Source organism: Nematolebias whitei, chromosome 15 (genome assembly GCF_014905685.2).
Source record: "Nematolebias whitei isolate Nwh7 chromosome 15, NemWhi1, whole genome shotgun sequence".
Lineage (NCBI taxonomy): Eukaryota > Metazoa > Chordata > Actinopteri > Cyprinodontiformes > Rivulidae > Nematolebias > Nematolebias whitei.
This window is the reverse complement of record NC_056512.1, coordinates 32,018,373-32,034,120: the sequence shown is the minus strand read 5'-3', so window position 1 is coordinate 32,034,120 and position 15,748 is coordinate 32,018,373. Positions and strand designations below refer to the sequence as shown.

Below are 15,748 nucleotides of genomic sequence, written 5' to 3'. Positions count from 1 at the left end.
TGATGAACCCAAGTGTTCCAGCCAAAAGGAAATAACATGTTGTTGAATGCCTAGCAAACACTTTTTTGATAAGATGACATGTCTATGTAATGATGTATTTACCCCCAGAATGTTCGTGTGCTGTACAAAGTATAAATGTGTACACCTTCCCTTTGTATTCAGACTTCCTTCTGACCAGGTTCAGTCTGCGTTAAGGCTCCTGGCAAGAACGGGTTCTCCTTTGCTGCAAAGAAAATAAACCAACGCTTGATTTTAAAAGGTGTTCCTGTCTCCAGCTGAATTTAGACTTATTTACTTTTTAAGATCTATTTTTTAAGCTTTTACACCCCCGTGACCCAAAATGGAATAAGCGGGTAAAGATAATGGATGGATGGATGGATGGATGGATGGATGGTACAAAGCATTAAAACCCTTTACTGACTTAAGTTTTGTAAGCTCAATCATCCAGGTAGATAACAGCAAAAAATGGTTAAATCATGTCATCTGGACCTGTTTCTTTAAGCTCTGAGATTCCAACAGGAGGTTGGCTTGAATCACAGCAATGAAAGCTATTGTAGACAGGGTCCCAGTTACATCCAACAATAAAATGTAAAAGAAAAACAGTAATAAGATCTAAGATATGAACTAAGAAAAACATCAGCTAAATATACAACAAGCACTAGTAGCATAAAAACATTACGTCAAACAGCAGCATGAACATGGGTCTGTGTGAGCAGATGAGCACGAATGAATACAGCAACATGAAACAAATCAGCAGCAACATGATGTGATTTTTTTTTTCAACCAAATGTGAAGTAGGAGCAATAAAGTTTGTTTCCTGTGTTTTTCTCTGTATTCATCTCTATACTAATGTTTACCTTTAGCATAATACCTCATGAACCACAGAACAATTGTTTTTTTTTCATTCAAGCTTTATTTAGACAGGTTAGTCACATTGAGTCATGAGGACTCATTTACAGGAGAGCCCTGTTAGTAATTCTTGGATCCAAACAAAAGACGAAAGTGATGAAAAAGGAGAAGCATCCACAGTCTCTGTGTCCAACTTATCAACAAGGCAAGAGTTGCTCCAACCGCGGCAAACCCAGCAACAGCTATTAATGCGTTCCTGACTGTTGACTCGGGATTTGGTTCCCGAAAGAACTTCACAAAGCTAGTTGTTGTTTTTGAGCAGCCTGTCCCTCTGGTTAGACAGCAAGTATGTGGAGGTCTCCTGGTCCACCAGCTCCACGCAGCTCCTCTCCCTCTTCAAATGTTAAAGAAACATTCATAAAGCAATCAATAAGTTGACATCTACAACTGATTAACTTTTGGAGTCAGCCCAATTCAAGATGGCATTTACTAAAGTTCTCTATCTAAGGAATCTTGTCTCAAGTTGTCAGTAATCCTGTAATTTACAGTTAACGGCAGACGTCCTCTAAATTAATTCCCATTATATATGTGTTATACAAACAAACAACAGTCCAGTCTTCCTCAGAGGCGTCGGACAGCACAGAACTGCTGAGGTTTAGGAGCGTTGTTCAAACCTACAACTGGTTTCAGAACCACTTCATCCACTGTAACTCCAGGTGGGGGGGTGAAACGAAAATGTTGAAGGAGGGAAGCAAAGAACAGGAAGAGCTCCATTCTTGCCAGACTCTCTCCAACACATGCCCTACGACCTGTAAACACAAAGCAAAATAACAAAGTCCATGGTCAATAATCCAGGTATACAATCCAACAATTTTCAGTCAGGTCAAAGCAAAATGTAGCATTTATTGCACACTGAGGATTTCAATAAACAAATTTCCATGCAGATATTTTTTGTTATATTTCATTTTTTGAAACAGTAATGTTTCTGAAAATGACAGACTGTGTTTGAAATTTTTATGGTTTTAATGGCATATTTGTGAAAGTAGATACCGGTATTTTGATAGCTCTGACTCTAAAACAACTTTCTCCAGGAGGATCATTTAGTATATTATTTTCCATCCATCCATTATCTTTACCTGCTTCTTCCATTTTTGGGTCACGGGGATCACTGGTGCCCATGACCAGCAATCACTGTGCGAGAGGCGGAGGACACCCTGGACAGGTCTCTAGTCCATCACAGGGACACATGGAGACAAACAAGACAAACAACCATTCACTCTCTCATTCACACCGAGGGACAATTTGGAGTTACCAATGGAAAAACACGCCGTGTCTCTAATGTGGACACTGGTTTCATGCCAACACTATCTTACTCACGTCGTAAAGAGTTTGGTTGATTTTCTTTAGATTCAGCTGGAACAGATTACCAAACAGCGGAAGAGGTCTGGGTCCTGGAGGTTCTTGCCTTCCTTGGGAACTGAAGATGGAGAAATAAAAGTGGAAGAAAACCAGCAGAGCAATAAAGAGCCCAAACAGTGAGACTGAAGTGGAGGACTCAAAAATACCCTCCAACATGTTTTGATAATGCCCTGTGAGTTTCTCCAGGTTTCTTTGGACTGTGCAGATGTACTAAATTCCAATCCCCCCACAGCTGATAATCTAAACCCTCAATCAAATAAATTACTGAAAATTAGCAAAAACAGGAAGTTTGGTCACATCCAGCGCTTCCTGTTTGATTTGTGTCTTATGACATGTTTTAAATACATTTATTGTAGAAACGTGTTTATCTGTCATTGTCTGTGGGTTAACTTGAGTGCTGTTGTGTTTGCATCTTTTTCTGTGACTTGGTCAATTCACTTCCTGTTTTATTTTGTAGGGTCATTATTCACTTTGGCACATTTCAGTGAGTTTTGCTTTCTAACAAAGTGCTCCCTGATTCTTTACTTATGCTGTTCAAAGATCATGAAGCTACAATGTTTTGTCTGCTCCCTGTCAGATCATCATTCTTTAAAGTTCTCTCAACCACCGTTGTGATCACATATATATATATTTTTTTCATTCATTCAGCCTTTATTTATACGTTAGTCTCAATGAGCCACGGAGACTTGTTTAAAAAATAAATATATATATATGCACACACAAGTTCAAGTTTCTTTATTGTCATTCGCATCACATGTGGTACATGAGGTGGAACGAAGTTGTGCACAAGCTCCTTACACCCAAAAATAGCAAAAATATAAATTTTAAAAAGAAACAGTATATAGGGATCAAAGATATACGCTAAACGAACGCTAAATGATATGCTAATAAATCTAAGATCTACACTAAGATATAGGCTAAACAAATGCTAAACTATATGCTAATAGATTTAAGATATACGCTAAACATTTATAATGTAACATAATATGGTATATTAATCAGCAACACAAATGAGTCTGTAGTGAGTAGATGGGTATGAATGAATATAGCAGCATGAGATAATCAGCAGCATGAGATCAGCAGCATGGATAATCAGCAGCACAGATAATTCACATATCCCAATTAAAGTCGCATTACAGTGATTTTTCTTTCTTTTTTTTTTCTTATAGTGATTTTCCTGGTTAGGGATTTATGAGTCTAACAACTTGATGGTACAAGCTGTTCCTCAATCTAGTTGTTCAACTTCTACATTTAATGCTCTGCAATCTTCTGCCTAAGGAAAGCGGGGTCAAAAGTGTGTGTGCTGGGTGAGTGGGGTCCTTCATGATGCAGGTGGCCCTCTTTCTTCATCTGGAGGTGTGTGATGTGATATACTGTATATACACAGTATGTATATATACAGTATATATTATATATATATATATATATATATATATGTGTGGGCAGCACGGTGGCGCAACTGGTAGAGCTGCTGCCTCTCAGCGAGCAGGTCCTTGGCTCAAATCACGGTCCAGGGGCCTTTCTGGGTGGAGTTTGCATGTTCTCTCTGTGCATGTGTGGGTTTTCTCCGGGTGCTCCGGTTTCCTCCCACAGACCAAAAACATGCATGTTAGGCTGATTGGTAACTCTAAATTGTCCCTAGGTGTGAGTGAGAGAGTGAATGGTTGTTTGTCTCGTTTGTCTCTATGTGGCCCTGTGATGGACTTGCAACCCGTCCAGGGTGTACCCCGCCCCTCGCACAGTGATTGCTGGACATGGGCAACAGCGACCCCTGTGACCCAAAATGGAATAAGCGGGTAAAGATAATGGATGGATGGATGGATGGATATATATATATATGTACATATATGAATAGACTGCACCACTTTGTTGGAAATTTTGTTTTCGTGTGTTAGTGAAACTGCTGCTTCCAGCTAGTTACTCTGAGTTTAGCTTGTTGAACCACATATTCAATTATGTCAGTGTCATAAAATTTTGAGCTTCTACCTGGATTATTGAGCATGCATCACGATATTAGTAGTATTTGAAATATTTTGCGCAATAATCTTAGTCAATTTTGCATAGTTTTCTGGTCAAACGTTAAAGTTCAGACATTTCTCTGAGGCAGTTTTCTTTCAGTTAAAATTGTCACAGGGCTTTCTGTTTTTAAACAACCTACCATATTATCACTTATGTATTTTTTTTTCATTGACCCTTTATTTATGCAGGTAGTCTCATTGAGTCACAAGAACTCATATTCAAGAGAGACCTGTTTAGGGAGCAGATGGTGGGGGTTAAGGGCCTTGCTCAGGGGCCCAGAGTGAGGCGAATGAGGGTGAAGGCAGGTGTGGGTGTTTTACCTTTTCCACCCACGTTTTAATGTTGACTGTACCGGAAGTTGAACCTGCGACTTTCCGATCACAGGCCCATCTTCTCTAACCTCTGCGCCTCCAATCCTCAATATGACCAATATGCAATCGTGATCCATTAAACAGCGTTTCTGATATTCACATTGAGCCTTGTTTTACGGCTCATTTATCAACATTTTTGTTTTTGTTGTATGGATCTGGGACAGCTGTTGATTTTACACATCACATGTTCCTTGAAAGGTGGCTGCCCTTTGACACAACAGATAAAGAAGTCAAGTGACAGAGTTTGCTTTTCTCTGGCAACATGTTTTTCAGTCTGCACTTTGGGTCCTAATTTGTTGAGGTTTCACGTCTAGATAAGTTGTAGACTTGGTTTTTGATTTACCAAAGTGTGTTAACCTCACTAACCTTTAATATTTTGAAGAGCATCATAATTTTTTTCTATAGCAACGACGAGTCTAAAGATTACATTATGTAACAGTCAGATAAATTGATGGTTCATAACATTTTTATTTTTAAAATTAAACTTTAAAATATATTACCTGACCTTATGGACGTGGAAATGACAACATTCATTGAAATAACAAAAGTAGGATACCCAAAAGAACGTTGGAGAAAAATATTATTTCTTAACTTACTTAAATAAAATGAACCACTCTCGATGGCAGGAGAAGATTTTTAACCAGCACGTTACTTGCAAGGACTCATTCAAGACAGATTACATACGTAGACACGTGTGCAACGTCATCGAGTGTGCGTCGAACAGATTTTACTGCAGACTTTTATACAGCATTAGAGTCCAGTGGGCTTCCCAGTCCAGTCTGTTGTCCAGTGAACCCCAAGGTATTTATACTTCTCCACACCTCCACTTCTTCTCCCATGATGGAAATAGGGTTGGACCTGTTCCTGTTTCTCCTGAAATCTACAATAATCTCCTTTGTTTTGTTCACATTCAAGATGAGATGATTGTTTCCACACCATGCCACAAAGCGGTCCACCAGTTCCCTGTACTCAGCTTCTTGTCCATCTTTGATACACCCGACTGCTGCAGTCATCAGAATATTTCTGCAGATGACAGGAGTCCGTTTATACTGGAAATCTGAGGTGTACAGAGTGAAAAGGAATGGTGAAAGTACAGTACCCTGTGGTACTCCTGAGCTACTGACCACTTGGTTAGACACACAACCCTTCAGTCTCAAACTGTGGTCTGTTTGTCAGGTAGTCTTTGATCCAGGTGATTGTTGAGACCTCCACCTGAGTCTTCTAGAGTTTCTGACAAAGCAAAACAGGCTGGATTGTGTTAAATGCACTGGAAAAATCAAAGAACATGACTCTCACAGAGCTGTCTGCCTTTTCTAGATGACAGTGAGTTTGCTGAAGCAGGTGTATGATGGCATCTTCAACTCCAAGGCCATGCCGATAAGCAAATTGCAGTGGGTCCTGATATGTGCGTGTTTGTTTAGTCAGGTGGGCCAACAGGAGTCTCTCTAGGACCTTCATGATGTGGGATGTCAGGGTAACAGGTCTATAGTCATTGAGGACTGATGGGTGAGTTTTATTTGGTACTGGAACAAGGCAGGAGGTTTTCCACAATACTGGAACCTTCTCCTGGGTCAGGCTAAGGTTGAAGAGGTGCTGCAGAACCCCACAGATTTGCTCTGCACAGACCTTCAGGACTCTGGGGCTGACACCTTCTGGACCTGCAGCCTTATTCCAGTTTAGTCTCTCCAGCTGCTTCCTCACCTCACTTCTAGAGACGCAGAGGGGGGAGGCAAAGGAGGTATCAGCATCTTTTGATTTGGTTCAAAACCAACATGTAGAAGAAGGGTCCATGACTGAGGTGATAGATACAATATTTGAGGTGTGATAGGACAGCCTTGGGTCAAAGGAGGGTGGTATGCATGTTAGGCTTGTGGCAAGAGAGGAGGATGCTGAGCTTGTTCCTGAACTGAACCTATTGAAGAACGCGTTCAGTTCATTGACTCTGTCCAGGCTTCCATCCTTCTGATCCTCCTTCTGCTTGAAGCCTGTGATCTTTTGCATCCCTGACCACACCTCTGTGACATTGTTCTGCTGGAGCTTGCTCTCCCGCTTCTTCTTGTACACCTCCTTGTTGTTAATCTGGACTTTTAGTTGCTTATGTGTATTCAATAATTCCCCGTCTCCCTCCCTGAAGGCTCTTTGTTTCTTGTTAGAAGTTCCTTCAGGTCACTGGTCATCCAGGTCTTGGGAAGCATCTTACTGTTCTGGTGGGATGGTGATGTTTATAGCATGATTTGGCTATATGATGTCAAACCCAAGTGCAGGCAGAAGCAGGAGACTCCAGGTAAAATAAGTAATAATTTATTTTACAAAAAAAAAAATAATAATAATGTTGAGGGGGCAGTAAAATTTACTTTCACAAGGAGGGTGCAGACATGAAATGAAAAGCCAAACAAAGACACCGTGGAAGGGTTGGATAGTTAGATAATGCCCAGACTGACAGTACTGAGATGAGTGGGAAACACCTGCAGTGATTAGGATCAGCTGTGCACAGGAGCAGAACATGAGGAATAGGGGTGCAGAAAAAAATAAATAAATAAATAAATAACAACAGGACAGACAGATTTGTCTCAGTTTAAACAGAAATGTATATAGTTATAGTATAAAACATTCCAGTATTTTAGACCTTGAAATGAGAAAAAGAAAAAACTAAAAATCTGTTTAGTGAGAAATATTTTTATGTTGTCAGTAATCCTGCAATTTACAGCAGAAATCCTGTAAATTAAGTCTCATTATCCAACACAGCATGTGTCATACAAACAACAATCCAGTCTTCCTCAGAGGCGTCGGACAGCACAGAACTGCTGAGGTTTAGGAGCGAGGGTCAAACCTACAAGTGGATCCAGATCCACTTCATCCACTGAAACTCCAGGTGGGGGGGTGAAACGAAAATGTTGAAGGAGGGAAGTAAAGAACAGGAAGAGCTCCATTCTTGCCAGACTCTCTCCAAGACATGCCCTACGGCCTGTGAACGCAAAGCAAAATGTTGCATTTCTTCCACGCCGAGGGTTCCAATAAACAATTTTCCATGTAGAGTTTTTTTATTGGTGATAATCTTTCCATTTTTGAAAGAGGGATGTTTCTGAAAATGACAAGTGTTTGAAATTGTGATGGCTTTAATGGCATATTTGTGAATATTTAGGAAAGTAATGATAGTATTTTGATAGCTCTGACTCTTCTCCAGGAGGATCATTAAGTGTATTGTGTAAAGTAGTTGAACAGTTGTCTAAGATGTGAACAGACGTTAAAAATGTCAAATTTAAAAGACTGATTATTTAAAGTACCTCCATTAAAAGCCATAAAGGCATCTCTCCGGATGAATTTACCCTCCTTATTCAGGAAATGGAAAGGGTTGAAAGTGTAAGGACTCTCCCATTCACTCTCATCATACAGGACAGAAGTAAGGAGAGGAACTACTGTGGTTCCCTGGAATTGAAAAAGCAGACATTATGAAAACAAAATTTGTCAGAAATAGAACAAACTTCCATTAAATCCATTTTACTGACCTCTTTAATGACATAGCCTTGGAAGGTGAGATCTTTTGTTGTTCTGTGAGGAAGGGCCGTGGGGGCAATGTTTGCAAATCTCTGTGACTCGTGGATAACTGCGTCAGTGTACGGCAAGTCCTTTCTGTCCTCAGTTCGAATCTGTCGGCTTCCAATCACCCTGCTCAGCTCCTCCTGGACACGATCTGGACGCACATTCAAATAAAACAGCTTATAATTATGAATAATACTAAACAATTTGTAAAACACTAAGAAATGATTTTTTTTCTCACCTTGTATATGAAGAAACTTGGCCATGTACAGGAGACACCACGTTAGTGTAACTGCTGTGGTATCTGTACCAGCTGTGAGCAAATTATCTACAGTGTGCAGCAGGTTGTCATCATGATAGTGGGAGTTTCTGACATCATCCTAGTGTAACACAATGAAAAGAAAATTAATAATATTTACAGCCTGAGAATGGACTCGTTGAGGTCTACTTACTTTCAAATATTGCTTACGAATCAGAAATGCATCCACAAAGCATCTGCAAACCTTCGGGTCGAAAGTTTCTTTCAGATCTGCAATTAACATCCTTAGGTCTGCAACACCATTTTCATTGTTCTTCATCAAATCCTTCCAGTTTTGACAGAAAGGGCCCAGCCATGGATATAGATTGTAAATCTAAAAAATTAAATAATAAAAATTAGAAAAAATAAATGAGGCAGTACAAAAACTTTAAAGTTGTGGAATTTGCAAGACAGATACTATTTTAAAGAAAATTATATAATTTTCGTCCTTGGACCTACCAACTACTTAAACCCAAAACATTTTTATCAAGAAATAGCAAGCATGAAAGGTAGTAAATAAATTTAAAAAGATAATGATCTAAAGATTCAATGCATTTCAAATCAACTTAAAGTAAAAAACATAAATTTTCATTCTGCTATACCATGACAGAAGCCGATCCTGTCAAATGAATATTCTCCCGATCAATCTGCACTATATTTTGGAGGATCTGATCATTATATTCAAATCTTTTTCCAAACAACAGCGCTGATATCACATTTGCAGAAGCATAATTGATAGCCAGAGTGTCGAAGGCTTCACCTGTTAGAAAATTGAAAAACAAAAACTATTAGTAGGAATTCTTCAAAAGGGACGACTTACAAGATGTAAAAATCTGTATAATGGTGCGTTCCCAAAAGGAAGGACTTTTAAAAAATGTTTCAGTCAACACATCCTAAATCTTATTCTGAAAACAATTAAAATATATATTTGGGTAGTGCACATTAAGACTCACTGACCCATTTCTGTAAAAATCACAAAAAATGTGCAAATCACATTCAGATTTACCTTCAAATTGTTCAAACTCTTTCTTGAGATAACCACTTTCTGCAATAATTGTCTCTTCACTCATCTTTCTGCCCATCCCAATATCTCTTAGAGTTGTCAGAGCAAAACGCCTCATTTCTTTCCACGAATCGCCATTGGAGAACAAAACACCTGGGAACAGAAAAAAAAGTGGTCAAATAAGGAAAACATTTTCCTTATTTGACCACTTAAACAAACCAGGGGCATGTTTTACCATGCCCCTGGTTTAAATCATAGAAGAGTGGAGTGATTTCTCTGTTTCCAAACTCATCAGCGTGGTTCACCATAGCCTGTTTGACTGTCCTGTAACCTGCCAAAACCACCACTTTCTGTGGTCCAAAGTAGACTTGGAAAACTGATCCATATTTTTTGGACAGCTGAAAACACAACGCAGTTAAAAAGTGAGACTTGCAGTTTACCAAAAGCATTATGTTTTAATGGATAAAAATATATTACAGCAATTTACTCACATCAAAAAGACTTTGGTCAAGTCTGTTCAGATCAATTTGAAGCAGGTTACCCAACACAGGAACACGTATGGGTCCTGGAGGATCACGTTTTTCCTGAAAATTTAAGTTTGAATACAAAAGGTGGAAGACAAAGAGAGCAATAAAGGCCCCAAACAGTGAGACTGAAGTGAGGGATTGAAAAATGTCCTCCAACATGTTCCTGTGGTCACCTGACGCTTCTTCTTAGTTGTCTGACACACACCTTTTGACTGTCCTGAAGCTACATTACAGTCCTTCCTTAAATACTCAGTCAAAATGAAAAAATAAAAAGTCACTACCAGATATTCTTGTTTTGTCTGCAATAAAATGGAAAGAATTTTTTTTTAATAGCATTTAAAGTTAGATTTGTAAAGAAGAAACAGACAAAAGAGAAAGAAAAGGGGAAGCTGTCATTGTTTGTGGGGTTCAGTTTGAGTTTTATGTAGCCGTTGCCGCCTTATTCTGAATTTAGATCTGTTTAATTCTTGTTAAATAATTAATTATTTAGATGAAAGAATTAATTCTCAGTTATAATTCTTGTTTTATTTTGTAGAGCCCTAGTTTGGTACCTTTCTGTTGGTTTTCACTTCATGCTGGATTTGGTTTGCTGATTGTTCACACCTGAGCTCTTGAATTTCACTCTGATTATACCTGTTCCTTCAGGGTTTTGGTTTTCTTTGTGCATGTAAAGACTATTGTGTTCAGTGTTTTTGGTACATGCTGCCTCTAAGATTGTGATCTAACTTTGTAGAATTTTTCTTTTCGAATTGATTAGAAAAATCGTATTTTTCACTCTATTCAGATATTTTTCAGTGGCTTTGAAAAGAAAATTTTGCCCTCTATTGGAGGTTTGAGTGCAGGCACGGATCCTGTCAAGTGAGACTGATGAGCATCTCTGAGACTCTGTCCACATGGGAACAGTGTATTTCCAAAATGATCTTTTAGCTCGTAAACACAAAACCAAATCTAGAATCTATCAATATATACAGTTTTTGGTTTGATGCCATGGGACAAGTACAGCTTGTAATGATGATCCCCATATTGGGGATCAGGCAATAAGACAGCTACTGTCCTGCATTAAGGTAAATATCTGCATGATTTCAACAAGATACTAAGAAAAAACTAAGAATTTACATAAAACATGCTGGCCACATTGAAAAATTAGATTTATGATCTGTCAGAATAATTTTAAAAAGTACTTTTTTTGGCTAGACTTAATTAAGGACCAAATTTATGCCATCAACAAACTTGAAGCTTACTTCATTATTCTGTTATTTTAAAACAATAGAATTAAATTTTCAATATTACCACATTTCTGTGGTATAAACAAAATGCTTTATTGGATTGGGCTCTCTTCTTCAGTGGTGACGGACAGTACACTGCTTCTGGGATTTAGAAACAAAGGTCATACCTACAACTGGTTTCAGATCCAGTTCATCTTCTAAAACTCCAAGTTGGGGAGGGGAAGTGTTGTAAGCTCAATCATCCAGGTAGATAACAAAAAAAAAAAAGATTAAATCATGTCATCTGGACCAATTTCTTTAAGTGATGGAGTTGCTCATCATCCTTAAAGAAACTGGTCCAGATGACACAATTTAACCTTTTTTGTTCCAAGTGGGGGAGTGGAACAAAAATGTTGAGAGAGGGAGGTGAAAAACAGGAAGAGCTCCATTCTGGACAAACTCTCTTCAAGACACACGTTGTGACCTACAAACAGTGCATTTTTAGGTTAATAATCTTTGGGTTGGGTGTTCACTCAGCTGACTGAGCACGTATTTTGTGCATGGGAGTTTTGCTTGTCATAAACTTTTAATCTCAAGTTTAGGCCACAAAATCTAATCAAACCATTGTAAAAATACATTAATAATATGTGAAAGTAGAAGGCAAAGCTCCAACAAAGCACCTGCTGCATCGGACATGAAAGCATCTCTCCTGATGAATTTAGCCTCCTTATCTTGGGAATTGGAAAGGTTGAAACTGTGCGTGCTCCCCCATTCACCCTCATCCATCAGGACAGAAGAGAGAAAACTGTTGTTCCCTGTAGGTCAACATAAAAGCTGTAATAAAAACCCCCAACAATTTTTAGATAAAGGAAAAGTCAAAATCTTATTAAGGTGCACCATAGAGATGCAGCTCACCTCTTTGATGAAGTAGGCTTGTAAAAGGTCACATGTTTACTTGTGGTATGAGGACGAGAAAAGGGGACAATGTTTGCAAATCTCTGTTTCTTAAATATCAGCATTCATGCGTGGCAATTTCTTCCTGCAACCTCGCCATTTGAACCTGCTGGCTTCCAACCACCATGTTGAACAGGTAAACAGGGCTGGTGTGAATGCACCCTTAGGTCGTTTTCACACCAGATAGTCCGGTAGACTCGGTTCGGTTCGGGACCAATATTCATGACCTTTTGTTTACATTTAAGCTGGTGCGTTTGCATTCACACTGCGCTGTGCAGTTGAGTCAACCTGTTGAACCAACCTGTACCCCCGCTCGCCTGTGGGGACGCTGCACCTAGAACTACTGAAAGAAACGACACAAAAACCTCTGAAGACACGTCTTCTTCTTCTTCTGTAAATAAAAATAAAAACGAAGTGGCATCAAGTTTTAGCAGTTTTAGGAGTTATATTTTGTCATTTTTCAAAAATGGACTTAGCATGAGCAGAAGATGAGACAGAAGACCATGGAGAATATTGTTTTTCCACACAAGTCAGCTGACGGCTCCATATAAGGTCAGAGAAATGCGTGTTTGTTTGTCCTGCGGAGCGGGGCCCAGTCTGTTTGCATTCACAATGTACTCGAACCGCGCTGGAGTTCTCTTCTACGGGACTGAGACCTAGGTTTTAGCCCGGGCCAGAGTTCGCCTTTTTGTTCCATGACAGAGTTCGATGGCACGTTCACACCTCTCTAAACCAACTGGACTTTCTAGGAAAACGAGCTAGAGTTCGATTAAAGCGGACTAAACAGGGCTGGTGTGAATGCACCCTTAGTGCTCCGCAGGACAAACAAACACGCATTTCTCTTACCTTATGGAGCCGTCAGCTGCCTTGTGTGGAAAAACAATATTCTGTGACACATTTTCAATGGGCAAAAAGTGTGTGAAAATAGAATAAAACTGTGTTGTAACAACTAGAAGCGCATTTACTCTTGTTAGAGACAATTCATTTTACTATGTCCTTGGTTCAAATTATATAAAAGTGAAGTGATTTATTTGCTTCCAAATTCATCAGCAAAGTGCACCATCATCAGAACCACTAGCTTATGTGGGCCAAAGAAGACTTGGAAAACTGGTCCACATTTTTTGTAAAGCTAAAAACACAAAACTTCTAAATGTGAGACTCACTGTTCACAAAAATCAGTCTTGTGTCTGTAATATGGAAATAAATGTAATGACAAGTAATAAATTGATAAACAGTGGATAATTCACATAAAGAAGACTTTGGTCGTGTCTCTTCAGATCCACCTGAAACAGGCTCTCTCATCTCATATAAACAAAAGTTGGAATAAAAAAGATGGAGGACGCACGGAGCAGCAAAGACCCTAAACAAACCTTAATCATCATTGTGCCTTTATTCAAGTTCAAGTTTCTTTATTGTCATTCACATCACATGTGGTACATGAGGTGGAACAAAATTGTGTACTCAGGGTCCTGGTTATACCCAAAAATAGTGAAAATATAAAGTATAAAAAAACAGTATATAAGGATTTAAGATATACACTAAGATAGGGCAGCACGGTGACGCAACTGGTAGAGCTGTTGCCTCTCAGCGAACAGGTCCCTGGTTCAAACCCCGGTCCAGGGGCCTTTCTAGGTGGAGTTTGCATGTTCTCTCCGTGCATGCGTGGGTTTTCTCCGGGTACTCCGGTTTCCTCCCACAGACCAAAAACATGCATGTTAGGCTGATTGGTAACTCTAAATTGTCCCTAGGTGTGAGTGAGAGAGTGAATGGTTGTTTGTCTCGTTTGTCTCTATGTGGCCCTGTGATGGACTTGCGACCTGTCCAGGGTGTACCCCGCCCCTTGCACAGTGATTGCTGGACATGGGCACCAGCGACCCCCGTGACCCAAAATGGAATAAACGGGTAAAGATAATGGATGGATGGATGGATATACACTAAGATATACATTAAGATATACGCTAAACGAATGATAAACAATACGCTAAAAGATCTAATAGATACAAAACACTAATAATGTAAAATAATATGGTATATTAAACACTTCCTCCAGTTATTTAACGATCAAAAATGGTGTACCACAGGGCTAAGTCTTAGGTCCCACCCTCTTTACAATCGACATAGATAATGTGGGTCAGAGCATCCCTGATGCATCCTTATATTTCTATGCTGATACAGTTGTTTAATGTCGAGCTAAAACAGTTGCTAAGGTTTTCCAGCTTTTGCAATCCGCTTTCGACATCATCCAGTCTGATTTGATCCATCTCAAACTTGTCCTAAAAGACGACAAAACCAAAGGGATGTTGTTTTCAAACAGGAAGTTGGTCCCAGCAATTTTTACTTCGATTTTATCCTAGAATGGTACTCCTATTGAGTTTGTCGATTCCTAAGAATATTTGGGTATCTTGGTCAATTCGCATCTCTCTTTTAAGTCCCACATGAAAAACTTAGTAAGGAAACCTACAGGTAAATGAGGTTTATTTTTCAGAAACAGATTCTGTTTAACTCTGAATGCTAGAAAATGTCTTGTAACTGTGACTTTCCTTCTCTCCTTTGACTACGGTGATATTATTTACATGAACGCTCCTAGAAGCACCCTGCAGATGTTGGATGCTCTCTATTATAGTGCACTATGATTCATGACTGGCTGTAACTACCGTACCCACCATTGCACCCTGTATTCTTTGGTTAAATGGTCATTTATAAATTCATGTAGACACTTTCACTGGTACATTTTCGTCTTTAAATCACTTCTTGGTCTGCTGCCTTCATATATCTCCTCCTACATGTCACTGCGTGAGTGCAGCTACAGCGAGCGCTCTTAGGATATTATTACATGCAGTGTCCCCTCAGTGCAGACTGAACTAGGCAAAAGGGCCTTCTCCTACTCCGCTCCTATTTCCTGGAATAATGGACATCAGGGACTGGATGGCTTTAAACTTCTTAAGTTTCAATTAAAAGAAGTCTGAAGTCATGTTGTTCCCTCCCAACGACACGATCACAAACCACTGCATTGACCTTTCCACTCTAACCCTGTCAGAAAAACAAAGAGTCCCTTCACTGAAACTTAACAGTCATGTAAACATGATTGTTAAATCCTGTTTTTTTCCAACTGAGGCAACTGTCTAAGCTTAAGACCTTACTGTTGAAAGATAACCTGGAGACAGTAATACATGCATTCATTACATCTAGGGTCGATTAATGCAATTCACTCCTGTTTGGTATCAGTCAGACCTCCATTGCTAGACTACAACTGGTCCAGAATGAGGCAGCCCGATTTTTAATCAGTACAGGCAAAAGAGAGCACATTACACCAGTTTTGGCCTCACTGCACTGGCTACAGGTTCACCTTTGAATCCAGTTCAAAATACTCCTGTATGTCTACAAATCACTGAACAGTTCCCCCCCCCCCACACACACACACCATCTCTCTGATCTGCTACAACCGGATGTTCCACCACGTTCCCTGAGGTCAGCGGACCAATTGCTCCTCACAGTTCCAGGAACTCGTCTTAAGCGCATAGGTGACAGGGCCTTCTCTGTAGCGGGACCAAGACTTCGGAATGAGT

The 15,748-nt window shown here is 39.5% G+C and overlaps 2 protein-coding genes across 2 annotated transcripts in view; both read right to left on the bottom strand.

Annotated features, from left to right (window-relative positions):
• Positions 1-7,435: 7,435 nt before the first annotated feature.
• Positions 7,436-10,182, bottom strand: LOC119421652 (cytochrome P450 2K1). The gene is made up of 9 exons (XM_037688999.1): positions 9,988-10,182; positions 9,732-9,894; positions 9,500-9,649; positions 9,096-9,253; positions 8,648-8,827; positions 8,437-8,575; positions 8,165-8,349; positions 7,943-8,084; positions 7,436-7,623 (listed from the first exon to the last, which is right to left on the bottom strand). Exons 1-9 carry the CDS (start codon positions 10,180-10,182, stop codon positions 7,436-7,438), a joined length of 1,500 nt encoding a protein of 499 aa, XP_037544927.1.
• Positions 10,183-11,572: 1,390 nt separating this feature from the next.
• LOC119421166 (cytochrome P450 2K3-like) overlaps positions 11,573-15,748 on the bottom strand; it is a 29,071-nt gene continuing 24,895 nt past the window's right edge. Inside the window, exons 8-9 of the mRNA XM_037688553.1 lie at positions 11,909-12,015; positions 11,573-11,712 (exon numbers count right to left, since the gene is read on the bottom strand). Coding sequence (XP_037544481.1) covers positions 11,573-11,712; positions 11,909-12,015 — 247 coding nt within the window. The remainder of the gene's footprint in view (positions 11,713-11,908; positions 12,016-15,748) is intronic.

Coding starts and splice junctions, on each gene's coding strand:
- LOC119421652 (XM_037688999.1), bottom strand. CDS start 10,182: ATGTTGGAGGACATTTTTCAATCCCTCACTTCAGTCTCACTGTTTGGG. Junction 8,828..9,095: donor CAGGATCGGCTTCTGTCATG/GTATAGCAGAAT, acceptor TTAATTTTTTAG/ATTTACAATCTATATCCATG. Junction 7,624..7,942: donor CTTTATGGCTTTTAATGGAG/GTACTTTAAATA, acceptor TTGCGTTCACAG/GCCGTAGGGCATGTCTTGGA.